Below are 15,798 nucleotides of genomic sequence, written 5' to 3'. Positions count from 1 at the left end.
AGTGAACACTATTCATGGGCTGCCCCACATTCCCGCGTCATAAATTCCCACCTCTGTGTGGGTGCTCGGATCACTTTCTGATGACACACAGAATTGAGGTTATGGGCAAACAGTCACGATGCTTGGGAAATCCTCTAGCCAAACATCATAGAAAATAGAGGTAAAAGCTAATACTGACACATCACACTGTGCCTCTCAACCACAGGTAGACTGCAAGGTTACATATTAGTGGGACCTGGGCTGCCTAAAGAAAGAGCTACTCATAGAGAAATTCATGTTTGAATCACAAGAGGATCTAGTTCTGCTTGGCAGTAAGTTCAAAAGGAAATTTACCTAATTAAATAGCAATGGAATCAGTCCCTCAATGCTGCTGATACAAATTACACATTCTGTTTGTATATTACAGCATTCATGCTCAAATTTCACGTATACTTACTCCATTTTGGACCATGTTTTCTGAAAATGAAAACTAAACACCTAGCCAAAACATTTTTCTCAAAATTTCTCTGAATTTTGGACAAATTGAACCCAGGTCTCGTTCAAGGTTTGGATTTCTAGAACTAGTATCTAGCCTTCAGTGACTATCCTATGCAACCAAGTTTAAAGATATGCAGAGACAGCAGGCTCAAAACTGATTTTCTCAGGAGAAAAAGATACTTCTATGTTAGATTACTGTTGCTGGGTTACTGGCACATAGTCTCATTTTACCTCATTATTGTTACAGCCTTCTTATTAAGTTTTATGGAAATTCCACCTGCAGAACCAAAGGCAGAAAGTTATCTTTGCGATTATTGTTCCATATTCACATCTGGATGCAGTACTGATGGGGAAAAGAAAGCAAATTCCTCAATGAATAATGTTTATCCCACTTGCAGGTGGCAGGTATCAAAACAACGGATGCACATGTACCAGCTAAGGTTATTAGTGAATGATCTGACATACCAAGTCAGACAAATGTCATATGTAAATTTCAAATGTATACATACAAAAGCTGCTACTGTATCTAGATGATAATTTTTGTTTGTTTCTATACCCCATAGCTCTGAATCTATCCATTGAATGTTTACTCAGCACGTGTGCTATAAATATATTCATACACTAAAACTGACACTTGGCAAGTTTTTTTTTTTCTTTCTGCTTTTTTTGCTGACCAGCAACAAATTTTGATATCTTTAACTGTAAACCAATACTCAATAAATATGCCGTGTTTAGCAAAGAGACATGTTTTGTCGATCAGAGTTTTGCTGCACCCTAAGCCATGGGTTGCGGGGGTGGGCGTGAAGGAGGAGGTCCAGGAGGGGCTCGAGATGGGGGTGGTCCGGGAGGTGGCTGCCTGGAAGGGGGCTGCAGAGACACAGGAGGAGGAGGATTCCGTGGAGCATTGTTGAGAGGAACATTGTCATGCCGTGGCAGCTTTGGTGGTGGGCTGTAAGGGGCAGAGGTCCCATCTGATTTCACCCGAGTGAAGTTTATGCATCTTCCCTAGAAGTAAAGAAAAAATTATTATTCTTATGAAGCAGGTGTTTTGACTCATTACCAGCTTGTCAAAAGGACTATAAGCAGAGGGCCCAGGCAGCACTCCATTGTTTTGAAAGTACAACAAAGTCATGATGCCTGGCCAGAGAATTAGGGTGAACAGCGGAATCATCAAACCAAACTCAGCTCAAGGTTATGCCAACAGGTCCCAAGCAAAATTCAGGAGAAGGACTCTGGATTTAGAAAAGCATTTCTCAGAGTTAAGGAGCTGTGGATCATAATCCCTGCAGATACCAATGGCTGTGATAACCAGGCAATACAAGAACCATACTAGTGACAGATTACTGCTAGCTCAGTGCTGCCCTGCATGAGAAAACTCTGAAGGTGTTTAGGGAATGGGCTGAGTTTCTGTGGAAACCCCACAAATTGCAATTTCCCCTGGAATTCAGGTAAAAACCATCACAGCTGAACCACAACTATTCGTTTTGTTAAGTGACTTCCAATGACTGCACCTTTGTTTGTGAAAACTAGTCCTTTAAAAAGAAGGGAATAACTTAAGTCTATGGCTTTTCTGAAGAAAGCCAGGCAGAGTCTCAAGAGAAGCTTGTGTAAGCTCCAGAGAGCTCAGAAAACGATTCAATGAATATACTAACACTCAAAGGGTACCACCCTACCACCTACTTGGGCTGGATGGCTCAGGGCTTCAAGAGCTCAGCTGCAGCCAAGAGTTGTTTGAATTGGTGTGTTGTTGCCTGTATGTGAGACTCAGTAGGTCTCAGTTCCAGTTTTCGCCATCAAAATTTCACTACTACACTTAAACAACAGACTCAACAAGTAGGTTAAAATTGCCTTTCTAAAAAAAGCAGGCTTTTACAGCAGACTTTGGTTATGAACCATGTTCAAGACAACACTATTCTAGTGCCAGAGTCTCTGCATATAGGTATCAAAGGGCAAAAGCCAAGGTCTTGGTTACTTCTGCAACAAAAAAAACACTGTCTCAAAAAAACCTCAAGTCAGTGCTCTGCTCTGCTCCATCAGAGAACACAACTCCTCACCATCATTGCAGTGAGCAGCTATCCTTGTCAGCTTACGACAACCTTTTGTATTCTGCTATGCTGTATTGTATTCAGAGCACACTTGGAAATTCAGCAATATTTACTACTATGCAGTGAATACCACAGATGTATTTGATAGCTGTACTGCAAATACATTTAAGAACACTCAACATTGATATTTATAAAGTTATGAATTTAGAACAACTAAATAATCACTCAGGACAAAAAAAAAATAGAGGAAAAAAGTCAGAGGTATTCAGTTGAGATGCAACATATATAGAGAGAAAAATTAAGAGCAGAACAATCTCCCTCATAGTAAATGCAAACCTGCAAACCCAACACTAGTGCTTTTGCCTATGTCGAGGTTTTGATTGCGGAGTGACCATGAAACCGTGGCAGATGTATTGTTAGCCCCCTCTCCCCCCTCCCCATTCAGCCCCTCCCTCTCCCCCTTTCCCACTAAGGACAGGCGATTGGGAGGGAAAGAAGGACAGAGAGAAGAGACCTGGAGAAATTAAAAATGTTTTACTAATGCTACTGATAAAATAGAGAAAAATAATACAAAATATACAAAACCAATCTTGAAAGTCGCGGCAACTGCTCTGGCAGATGGAAGGGCCAGCACCCGAAGTCCTGGACTGAACTCTGCAGCCAACCGGAACTGGATTCAGTCTGTCACTAGGCCTCAGTTTGCAGGGACGACTAGCAAGGTCCTCTCCTAATGTCGGCCATAAGGAAAAGGGACGAGATCCTCGTGATCTCCCACTTTTATATGAAGTATTCACGTGAATGGGATGTTATACTCCATTGGACAGTTTCTTGGTCACCTGTTTCTTGTTGCCCCTCTCGCAAGATGCGCATGCATCCTTACCAATAACCTCACATTCCATTGCTATGTTTACCAAAACATGTATCTGGTTTTCCAGGAGAACGCAGCTAATATGAAAGCTTTAGCGGACAGGAAAATTCGCTAAAAGAGAAACTTGTTTTTAACAAAACCAGGACAGCCTACAAGCCCTTCCTGCTTCTCTGTTGTGTCTCTCTCCCAAACATCAATTCCAAATACGTTCATAGTCTATAATCAAAGGGGATCCCATAAATCTGTTTGCATTACTTTCACTTCAGTTAAAGTGATAGGCGACGTCAAACGGCTGCCAGTTTCTGCCACACTCACTGATTTGTCAGACAGATGGGTAATTTAAAGGCCATGCGCCGCATTGTGTCATGAAAAATACGGTTGGGTTGGGAGAGTCTGACAGATAGAGGCTTGGATGATCGATGTATGTATTGTGACACTTCCTCACAAAAGCTTATCAGTGTTAGCCTACAATCTCATATATCAAAGACTTCTGGTGAATACTAGAGAAAATTCTCCCCAGCACTTCAAGCAGCCATTGATAAAATGAGGCTGAACTCTTAGCTGGTGTTAGGATTAACAGCCAAAAGGGGAAGGGAGGAACAAATGATAATAAATCATAAGTCATAGTTTGGACCTATCAAGTGTATTTCGTCAAAAGATTTCTAGGTTGAAGAATAAAGCCTGCAATTTATCACTCTTCCCTAATAACAGAGTGCTACAGATATTCTACCTAACGTGCATATCCCTCTGGGGGTAGTTTATAGAAAATCCATGATGTTTCTCAAATAAACATGCTAACCACATGATTTTTAATATTCTGGTTTTGAAAGGATTGAGCAATTTCCTCTCCAGAGGCATATAAAGGCTTACAAACCATAGAGAACATGGACAGAAATCGGATATCCTGCACACTCACCTATGGTCTCCCTGCACAGGGGATTAGCAGGGATTAAGAGTCATGATCACTTCAGCAGTGGTAACAGTATTTTTTTCCCCTGAAGCATGGTATATATGAAGTGTTTTAGGGAAGGTGTCAGAACTTCAAGGTGCAGTAATACCGTGGTAATCTCAGGCACAGCAGCTGTCGGTAGCTGCTTTATTGTCTTCTAGGAAGCAGACGATCTGCATAAATCCAGTTCTGTCTGGTTTCAGCCCTGCTCCCAGTACAGCATCGCTCAGATGGTGCGACCCACACCGCGTACTATTATTCAGGCACCAAGTGAAGGTCAGCAATGCACCATATGGAGTTACGCCCTTACTTCAGCTCACATCTGCACAGTCTTCCTAATGCACAATTATTTTGCCTCCCCATATGTCCATCCACTTGTCAGGCTCTTGTTATGCTTCTTGCCAAATTGGCTTTTCAAAAAGTACAAATACTGAGGCAGTGGGACCTGCCCTTGTCCCAACTACAGCTTTTATCCCAGTGTAACAATCACATGTGCAATTCAGGCACTTTGTACTTCTAGGCAATGCCTCCTCGACCACCTAGGATGTGTTTTTGTATGTGGTTTAAGGGGGGGAAGGAAGGGAGGAACCTCTTGAAAGCCACCACATCTTGTTTCTAGGCTACTTTCAGCATAGTGCTCAGTACATCATTCCCCAGCGCTTATTGCCCTCAAATCTTTAGCTACTACTCAGCAAGTTTTCAATGGAAAGAAAGAACCATTAAAAGGATCCAGACAATCCAAAGAGTGCCATGAACTAGTCCCTTCATCCGTGATATTAAGAGCACTTTGGCAAAAAGAATTTAAAAAATCCGCCCCATCTGCCAGTAGCGACCCCTTTTCTCTGTTCATTTTAATATGTGCCTTGGGGTTTATTTAACAAAAGTCAAATCCAGTTTCATCTCCGTGCATGCCAGTGTTTGTATACACAGAAGTATGTCTGTTTCTTATTTTTAGCTCCATTATTTGACCTAATAAAATATATCCTTCCTGTTACAATTTTTGCTTGAGTTTTCATTCACTCTTGGTTTTGTTTATGGAGTCTCAGTGCTGTAATTCTGACTAGCAGAGGGGGATATCTGACTGAGGACTTAAAAATTTACTGAAATTTCTTGGTCTTCGACTTTGTAAGAATATGATACCTGCCTTTACATTTTAGAGTGGATTAAAATAAAATAATTCCTTCAAAGTTTGAGCATAGCAATCCAAAACCCTGATCCACCAAACTAAAAATAAAGTAGCTCCCAGTCAAAAATACTGTATTTTTGTCTGCTGAAATCTAAAATGAACATAATTTTCTTGGGTTCAAATAAGTAGTCACCTTTATCTCCTATTTTGTTTACAGATGCTACTGGAATGACTGCCAATTGGCTATGGACATAGTTCACCAACATTTAGCTTCGCTTCCTGAGCTATCAATAGATGTTTAATGTAAAAGTGGAGCTCTAAAACCTCAAAAGTTTTTACGCTGCCTGCAAAACCACAGGAGTGAGTGTTTACAAAAGGTCAGAATCACCTTAGCTAAGTCAAGGTTTTGATCCACATACCCAGAAATGAATGGGATATATACCTCTAAGACCAGTGACTTTTGCAAAAGTTGAATCTTGGAAAAAAATCAAGGGACAGGCTAATCCCTCCCGTAAAGAACAAAAGTGTTCTAGCAGAAACATCTACACCAAGTACCCTAAACCAGCAACAGTATGGAAAACTTGCTTAGCAACTGTATTTATGAATGAGGTAGATTATGGATGCAGTAATTTTAAAGAAAAAGAGTTGAACTGAAGTGGTACAGAGTTCCCACTATTTGAGTTCCCTGAGCAAGTGTCAGGATTAGCAACTGGCTCCTCACGAGCCAGGATCCATGTGCATCAGCCTTTGCCAAAAGCTTCCTCACACTGCACTGCTTCATGCTGACTGTGCGCTGAACATGTCACGGCTCATTAAAACCTTCACGGATTTCCTGGGAATTGCACTGATTACCCTGCAGCATACAGGCTAGAAATTAGTGAGCCACTGAAACAGTTTGTCACTTAAAACCGAAGCCTGCTTGGTTTTCAGGCACTTTCAAGTAACTTTTACTAACTCCTACTCTTACCTTTGAGACTGAGATTTTGTTTTCTTGTTTAAAAATAAAGCGTTGGAAATGTCAGAGGTTTCCATATCAGCATATTGGTGGCCGATCGTGCTTTGAGGTCAATAAATATGTAATTTCTAATTAATTTCTAAGTATATTATTTAACAATTAAATTTTAATCACCACGTTAATTATACTGTGGTTATTGCATTAACCATTAACAATTAATTGATTAACTTGTAATTAATTTTTATATGAAGCTATTTTTGGTTATTAGGTCTCAAATCAAAACATTAAATATCATCAACATAAAATATTTGTTTACATGAGAATCTGACTCTTTAACTATATTCCAGTTTAATAAGTCCTCTCTTGTCAGTGACAGTTCTCTTGGAATCTATTTGGCAACTCAGCACAGATGCCTAAAATGATGGTTATCCAAAAGTATGATGAGATAAAGAGAAAATTGGGTTAACTAAAGAAAGGAGGACTTTAATGCCCAGTAAAGTGGCAATATCCAACAATAAGAATATAACTATTATTTTCTTTAGTGCTGCTTTAAAAAGCAAAAATCAGTTCAGCCCTTCCTTTACCAGTGTATTGTTTCACCTCTTTATGAGCAAGGTCGTATCACTTCTGCTCCCTCCTTCTGTGGTGAAGTATTGAAGAGGAACAAAACCCCAACACTGTGGATTGTGAATCACTCACGTTGTAACACTGAGGATCCTACTATGGTTCACCACAAAGTCAGACTGAAAATTACAAAATTATGAATGCAAATGCATAAGGATGATCCAGTCAGCAGCAGAAAACCCTGTTTACAGCACAGTGTGAGCAAGGCCATGCTGCCAAAAGGTGTAACCTACTGGGCTTGCTCAATGTGCTTCACGCTACAGAAGGAATTAGGCTGAGCTTTAATATGTAGGAAGTAACATTATTTTAAACAGGACACATGTCCTGACCTGATATTTAAAGCAGCTGAGACACATGCAGATCCTTCACACAGTCCACAAAGACACTTTATAAGCAACTTTTGTGCCTTTTCTCTTATTTTCTAGCAACCCGACTAAACCACCCACAAGTCCCAGTCACTGGCTTACTGGTGCAGCAGCAGAGAGACACAGCACAGAAAGTTAGTCCCTGCTTCAGAAACCCTGATGCCTGAGTCACAAATGACCCTCCTGTATGTGGGCCAATAGAGCCCACTGTGACAGTGAGACACAGCCAAACAATACCTTGGGCTGCCGACATAATCGGAGTAAAATCTCCTGGCTTAGCGAAAGCATGGCTTACATTGCTGCCCAGAAAGCCCAGGTGAGAGTGGGGATGCCCGAGTCCCTCTCAGAGAGGTGAGAGGGAACCCGTCTTTCTTCATATGCCCTCAGACACCGTGGCTTTGGGAGCCAAATAGCTGAGAAAGTAGGATTTATGAGGTAGGGAAAAGAGGAGAGGGCACAGGAGCTATTCTTTTGACACTAAGTGTTTGATAACCCCTTCCAGGGGATCTCCCAGGGGCTGAGGGAGGTGGGTTGCCAGGGCAACCTCACAAACAAGCCCATGGCACGCACAACACAAAACAGTGGCAATATAAGTCATCTTTCGGTTCACTTGCTGGCCAAGGGAAAAGTCAACAACAACCAAAAGTCTTCATTTTTCAGGTAGAAGCAATATGCCAAAGTATGTTTCACTTGGACTTGAAACACATAGGTTTTTCAATTAAAAATACATTTTCTTTGAATTTTGGACAAAAAAAGTTGTTTCAAAACAAAAATTGAAAATATTGAGATTTTTCAAGGCTATTTTTTCCACTTCAATTAATTCCATTAATATGCAAAAATATTTACGGACCATCTAAAGAAGCAGTTTTTAGCCAAAACAAAGAGAGAAATCTAGAAAATGGTGTCCAGATCTATTAGGGAATTAAGATACAGATAGGAACTGGTTTGCAGTAAGAGTAATAGCTGCAATATCCCAGGCTACTGTAACTTCTTTAATCAAAATACTGAGAGCTGACTACAATCAAGTACTGATAGGTTCCCAAGACATGCACATCTGCAGACACTGCTCTCCAGTTCACAGTCCCAACTGTACATGGCACTCTCTGAAACCAAGGCTGGGTCCTCTGAGAGCAGTCTATTCAGTCAGTTTGAAGATCAGTGCAGCAATACACTGAAGAGAAGTTGGCTACTTCAGTTAAGCCCTGGAGAAACCAACCAATGAAGAGAAATCTGAGGGAAGAATAGCCCACCCAGGGAAACTGTCCTTTTAAGCTAGGATCAGGACCCTTCAGCAAAATAACCTTTGTGCTGAGTGCACCCAGCTCTCACATGCCTGATACCACTTTTCCACCATAGGCACACAAGTGACACAGATAACCCAACTCAGTGGCAAAGACAGGGCTATTCAAATAATTTGTATTATGGTCCATTCAGCAGGGAGCTGCATGTTGTTTCCAGCATGTTTCCAGTTTTCTTAGCAGGAAAACACAGCAATGGGCTACAGACACCTTCTGAAAGAATGGCTAGAGTCACAAGATATGTTGCAGGAATGCACAAAACATCACATGTCTTGGACCTTGCAGAAGTTGTGGCTGAAGTAAGGCACATAACAGAGCCTGTTGATTCTGAGCCCTAAAAAAGCTGAAGTGGCAAAGGGAACAGAAAAGGATAACACTAGGCATAAGCAAAGTTAAGGTCTATCAGGCATACTTTATATTCAGTACCGATCTCAAAGTACAGTCATGCCAGACAAAATCCCACCCAAACCTGATAGAAATATCTGAACCTAAACCTGCACTCACAACACATGATTTACTGCCTTAATCTTTTCTGACAACTTCTGTAGATGAGGCTCCCAGAGTGGAAGAAGTGAAGAGAGCCACTGTCAGGTCTTGTCATCTGCCCAAAGTTATGCAGCAACTTTGGGGAAAAAAAAAAAAAAGAAGTATTTACAAGTTCAGGATTCGTGACTCACATCCCTTGTTTTAACCACAGTACCACACATTTCCACACTTGAATGCTGAACAGACTAGAATGTGGTTCAAGAAAAAACAAAAAACCAAAACAAATCAGTGGTTGGTTTGCAAAAGTTGCTTCTCTTTCCTTTGGTATTTTCAGGGAAAGATTGTGTTTGTCCTTCAGCTAGGACAGGGGTGGCTTTGGAGCATGGCAACAAGAACAAACAAACATTTGCTGGGTGCGACATGCTTGGCCTTGAGGTATTGATGGCTTGCTGGGAGAAGCAAATTAGGCCACCAAGGACCATAACTGGTCTTGCCCAAACCGTAATTAAGTGTCATTGTGTTTCCCAGGGTGAAACGTTTGATTGTCTATTCAGGAGCAAGCTGGGATTATGGTGTGCATATAGGAAGAGCACAATGCTCTTTACCCAACTAGGGTATATGATAACCCTGGAGACTCTTAGAGAAATTTCTGGTGAAAAGTTATTTTTCCTTGCCTAGGCCAAAAACGTGAAATGCTGGCCCACTACACAGACAAGCTGCCTCTTTGGTCAGAGTGTGGAAACAGATACAAGAATCCCCAACTCCTCTCTGGGTAACTGGCCCTGAAATGGCTCTGCTGATACCTAGAGCCACAGTTTTCAGGTTACTCTGTCCTCATCTCACAAGGATTTTCTTTTCCTGGGATGAAATTCATAAAGTTCATTATCAGTGATGACACATTTATAAAGCACAGAACACCTCTCGTCTCCCAAAAGTTCTTATGTTAAGTTGGATGGAATAGGTCCTTGGGACACAACCACCTTGTTATTTCTATGAATGAACACATCAGGGGAACAACTCAAGTACCTAAGTCCTGACATGGAACTCAAGCGCGCTATAGAGACTTAACACCCTATGCAAATATATCCCTACCATACCTGGACAGGCTGGAGGACTGGGCAGAGAAGAATCTCATTAAGTTCAACAAGGGCAAGTGTAGGATCCAGCACATGGGCAGGAATAACCACAGGGGCCAGTACAGGTTAGGGGTGGACCGAACAGAAAACAGCATTGCAGAGGACTTGGAAGTTCTGATAGATAACAGGTTGACCATGAGTCAATGTGCCCTTGTGGGGTGCATTAATAAAAGTGTGCCCAGCAGGTCAAGGGAGGTTATCCTTCCCCTCTACTCTGCCCTAGAAGGCCACATCTGGAGTACTGTGTCCAGTTCTGGGCTCCCCAGTTTCAGAAGGACAAGTAATTATTGAAGGACAAGTAATTATTGAAGGGAGGCCAGCAGCAGGCTGCAAAGATGATTAGGAGCCAGAAGCACCTTTCTTATGAAGAGAGACTGAGAGAGCTGGGTCTGTTCAGCCTAGAGAAGGCTGGGAGGGGATCTTATCAATGTTTATAAATATCTCAATGGTGGGTGTCAAGAGGATGGGACCAGACTCCTTTCAGTGTTGCCTGATGATAGGATGAGGGGTAACAGGCACAGACTGAAGCACAGGAGGTTCCATCTGAACATGAGGAGAAACTTCTTTACTTTGAGGGTGACAGAGCACTGGAACAGGCTGCCCAGAGAGGTTGTGTAGTCTCCTTTTCTGGAGACATTCAAGACCAGCTGGACACGTTCCCATGGAATATACTCTAGGTGAACCTGCTTTAGCAGGTTGGTTGGGCTAGCTGATTTCCAGAAGTCCCTTCCAACCCCAACCATTCAGTGATATTTCCCCTATGCAGCTTGACCAGTCTATCAAGTACCAGTTCTGCATTTTGAAGTTGATCTTTTCCATGAATGCTCTATTGCCACCTCTGTCCTGCAAACTCTGTTTTACACACCGGTCTCAGCTCACTAGCCTGTTCCCTAGCAGTAGGAAAAAAAACATGTACACCTCCTTTCATTTGTCAAAGCTCTGCTCTACTCAGCATGCCTAGCCTTTAGCACTGCAAGAAGGGACACTGCTATTGGGGTAGGCTTTCCTTTAAAGTTTTTATGTAACCCACTCCTTAGAGTTATCAGCCAGTGAAGACTGAGGCGTTTACTTGGGTGACTATGTTCCTTAGAAGAAACCTGAAAAGAAGGGATATATCCACCTGCCAAAGAAAAAAAAAAAAAAAAGAAAAAGGGGGGCCGGGGAGAGGGGCAGAAAGATCTTCAAATGCTGCAGAAATCACCACTGTTGGTGCAAAGAGCGCCAAGTGTTTACAGTCCTCTTGTTCCAGGAACAGCTCTTGAAACTAAACTAGCATGCAAAACGCATTTATGATCTTAATCTTGTTTTGAACAAGATTTAACAGACATAGCTCATTAGCTCTTCAGGTTGGGTAGTATCTTTGTGTTACTTGTACAATAGCAGACACAGCAATTTGAGTTTCATTCTGGTACCACAACATGAATCACAGTAGCTTATACAAGAACAGAGGCATCCAGAACTACAGCTGCTCTCTAGGGAGCAATGATACAATACCTTTTTATCTTTAGTTATCAGTCTGTACAATAACTTCAGTATAAATACTATCATTAATACATTATCTTACTCTTTTATTTCTAGAGCTCAATCACCTGCAGGAGAAGACCACAGCATTACTCATTCTGCATATGGGGAGAACTAATTCCTACATACTTACTAGAAGTATGTAAGCACAGAGCTGAGAAGGGCCAGGTAGGTTAAATTCTGGACTGTTACCTAACTCAGAAGACAATGAGGAATATACAGCTTGCAGCAATCCAGCTGAAACAAGGTTACATGGGGTTCAGCATTGATCCAGGAGCACTGCCAAGAAACAAACATATTGGCCACAGCATATCTGTACACTTGCATGTACAAATAGTGGATCTGTATATGCAGTCCTAGTAAGCAACTGCATGTAAATTTGTACACTTATCTTTTAAAAAAACATGTATCTTCAGTTGTGAGCTTCTTCCTGAGCCCCAAGGTAATCAGCTGACTCCAAGCCAGGCCTGTGTAACTTAGTCACACTGTACTCTTAAGTACAATTGTGGAGCATTAATGAAGTTCTGCCAGGAAAACTCTGATAACAATATGCAAGAGCCTATGTCCCCAAGGTACACAGTTGCAGTTAACAAGAGACTAAATCAACAGTTCTTATCCCAAAGTCACACTCCTCTCCCACCAAAAAAAGAGACAGACCTGGTGAACCTGTTCCTTTACCATAAAAATTAAAGAAATATCAAAGTGGTAAACATGCTTAAAGAGTAGCAGAACCATCCCAATCTACCTAACATAGTCCATCTATGAAGTGATCTGTGTGCTGTTAAGAACACAGTTTCAGCCTCCTACAATTTACTGTTCATCTCATTTATTGGTGGGGAATGACAGTACAACAGAAGTAAAATATTTCAGCTGCAGCCAAGGTTTCTGAAGTCAGAGTCCAGTGTTTTAACCACAGAGTTAACTCTTCTTCATCCTGTTGTGTGCTGAGCGGCACCAGCCCTGGGATTGGTACCTGTCCTTCAGAGAAGCCTCCTGTGGTTGTTGTTACTGAAGGCATCTCCAGTTCCCAAAGATGTGGACACACCACTGACTCCACTCAGGGGCAGCCAGGTGGCATCAATCCCCAAAGCCCATTTGTAAATTCTTGCACATCAGAAATAACATGATCCTGGCACAAGTGAGGGGTAATGCCAGTATGTTGGTGTCTTGCAGGACAGGAAATTCATTAATCACTGAGTACATATTTTCAGCTGCAGTGGCTCAGCATATCCTGGGAACTATGTATTAGGACACTGGTCCCACACCAGGGAGACTTTTTACTGGTGTCCTTTAAATAAAAAAAAACTAGTGAGCTATCTGTGTCACATTTTCATTGAAAGTGACAAAGTGATATCACCTCCTGTGGCAGGCCCTATCACCATATCTTTAATTTTTCATCAGCTTAATTGGCTCCAGAGAGGTTAAGAACAGGGAGAAAAGCTCCACAACCCAGCAAGAGTTGCTGATACCTATCATCTTTGAAAGAGTTCAGTGCTGTGTTTCCAGCATCCCCTGTAGCTCTGCCAATTACTACTTGGGTGATTACAACACATCTCCAAGCAAGTTGCAGGGAAGCCTATTAAAGGCCATTACTTGCTCTTGAAAATAAGCAATTAGCAAGAGCTTCAAATAGCACTGTCCATGGGAAGCTAGCACAGAGCGACAGGTGGGTGCTGCCATCCCTGTTGTCTGGATTCAAATTGCTGACCACCTGTAGATAGCAGCCAGAAAGTAATTACTAGTCATTAATAATCAATAGGTTTGGTGTCCCACCACTAATCTGAGGAGTATGAATTGCCTGGCAGGACTTAACTGAGCCTCACAGCTGTAAGGAAGGTAAATATTGAGTTCTCATGATTATTTTGCAGTCAGGAAAACTAAGGTATATGTAATGGCCAGCATTACAAGAAATCACTCAAAATTTGAGGGTAATCAGACCTTCTGAGCTTTAACAAATATATCAGGTTCAGTGTGATCACTTTGAAAGGGATGCACAGAATAAAGAACCCAAATGTTCCTGTTCTCCTCATTTCAGAGGCTGGTGTTTAAAATTCCAGCTGCCATGCCATGTTCGAAGTCACACAGTAACTCAATGGTGAGAACTTGAAAGAACCCAAAAGTTCTGATTTCCAATATGACCAGCTGCTCATAGTCTGTGAAATTTTTGTCTGGACAGCAGTATTTTTATCTTCAGTTTTACGGAATGATGAAGGTACAAAAATCTGAGAGCTTTTATTTCCCCCCCGCCTCTCTGAACAGCCTGCTTCTAGTCCCCTTCCCCAGAAAAGGGCTTTGTATGTGCAAACCACAGGGCAGTACTGCTAAAGCATTGCATTTTCCTAAGTCCCATGAGTATACAAGGGTGATGGTGACAGCAAAATTCAGTATATATTCCCAACCTCTCCTGCAGGTAATTTCCAGTGACAAAAATGAGATCACTTCTAAAGCTTTAAAGTAAAAAAAGAGCAATTCTGCCTGGAGGAAAAAATGTTGTCCTTTTTTTCAGTTGAGGTTTTGGGTAAACCAAGCTGCTGAGAATTTCCTGTGACAGTATGTGCTGAAATGCAAAAATGGAATGGATTTGCTGAAACCAGCAAGTAAGCAGACCATTCGAAAGAAGCATCTCACCTTCCTCTCTGTACATAATGAAGGTTTTAAAGCTTACTTGCTGGTGTTGGTAACAGCCCCACTTTTGGTCCATCAGGCCAAGAGGAAAAGCTTGAAAGTTCCTTTTGCAGAGACTACGGACAACCTGCCCCAGCAGCTACTGTGGTTTCTATGAGATACTTTGAGACAGCCAGATATTAATATTTCCCAAACTCCAGCCTTCATGGCAGCCCCTGCAAGCTCAGAAGGACACCAACACAGAATGATGAGGAAGCCCTTAACGCAGCCTGAGTATCCTGAGCAAGAAGTAGCTTGCCTGGCCACACGGCCACTCTGACATACTCCCTGTTGCTGGTGAGCATAGTGTCCCCATGTCAGAGTTCTCAGTCCCTTTGTTGGGCCAAAAGAACAATTGATGGTCCTCTAAGCCCCAAATTTCTCACAAAGGAAGTGAAGAATAGAAGCCTAGCTCCAAAGGATCCATCACCACAGCAGTATCACAAATGGCCATCAAGGCTTCACCTTTGTACATTACTGCAAGGAAGAACACCCAACAATCTGCAGGAGAGCTGCTAGCCCTTTTTTATCTCTGCTGATGCTGTCAGAGAGCTCAGCAAAAAGCCATCCCACAAATAGCAGCCTGTCTGCTAATGATGAGGTAGAGCTAAGTGTGTGATTATACCCTGCTGTTCCATCCTGATGCAACAGAAGCTCCAGCCAGGGTGACCTGCAAAAGTTGAGTGAGCTGTGACCCTATACTGAGGTACTTGCCAAACTAATAACAAGCAGTTTCAGTGCTTGGCCCATGATATGATCTTGAATAAAGACCAAGAGGAGGAGCTGCCTCCAGAGCCAAGCCAAGCAGTGAGGGCATGGCTGCCAGGAGAACAGCCATCAAAGCTTGTGCTCGGCTGATTTTCTTCAGTCAGTTCCAAAAAGTGCCTGTGATTTTAACAACCAGTTCTATTAAAACAATCCTGTTTAACACTGCCAGGTCATCCATCCTTGGATCCTTTTCTTGAGAAAACCCTGCCATGCCCTGAAAAGCACCAGCCAGGACAGGGGAGCTCTGCAGCAAAGCCATAGCTGGGGCATGCTCCTACCAGCAGCTCCATTCCTGCAGCAGGAGAGCAGCAGGGGAAGGAGGTTGGTCACCAGCCCATTGCTCTCAGCGGGCAGGACTGCAGGGCAGTAGTCTTTCTGATCTAGAGGAGATGTAAGCTAACAAGGACTGAGAAAGAAAACAAGGAGAGAAAGAAACCAAATAAAGAAACAGAAGGGAATGTCTAGGGCAGGAGTCCAGGGGGATCACAGGCTGAGAAAAGCACAGGTGGTTTGGGA

General features: G+C 42.3%; 1 protein-coding gene across 1 annotated transcript in view; it reads right to left on the bottom strand.

Annotated features, from left to right (window-relative positions):
• Window positions 1–1,251: 1,251 nt before the first annotated feature.
• ANTXRL (ANTXR like) overlaps window positions 1,252–15,798 on the bottom strand; it is a gene marked incomplete at its 3' end in the record, with an annotated part of 58,897 nt that continues 44,350 nt past the window's right edge. Inside the window, exon 18 of the mRNA XM_080348051.1 lies at window positions 1,252–1,482. Within this exon, the coding sequence (XP_080204177.1) occupies window positions 1,252–1,482 (231 nt within the window). The remainder of the gene's footprint in view (window positions 1,483–15,798) is intronic.

The sequence above is a fragment of the Nesoenas mayeri genome (assembly GCF_963082525.1).
Source record: "Nesoenas mayeri genome assembly, chromosome: 7".
NCBI classification, from domain to species: domain Eukaryota; kingdom Metazoa; phylum Chordata; class Aves; order Columbiformes; family Columbidae; genus Nesoenas; species Nesoenas mayeri.
Note: the sequence above shows the minus strand (reverse complement) of the source record. Positions and strands in the feature narration are given on the sequence as shown.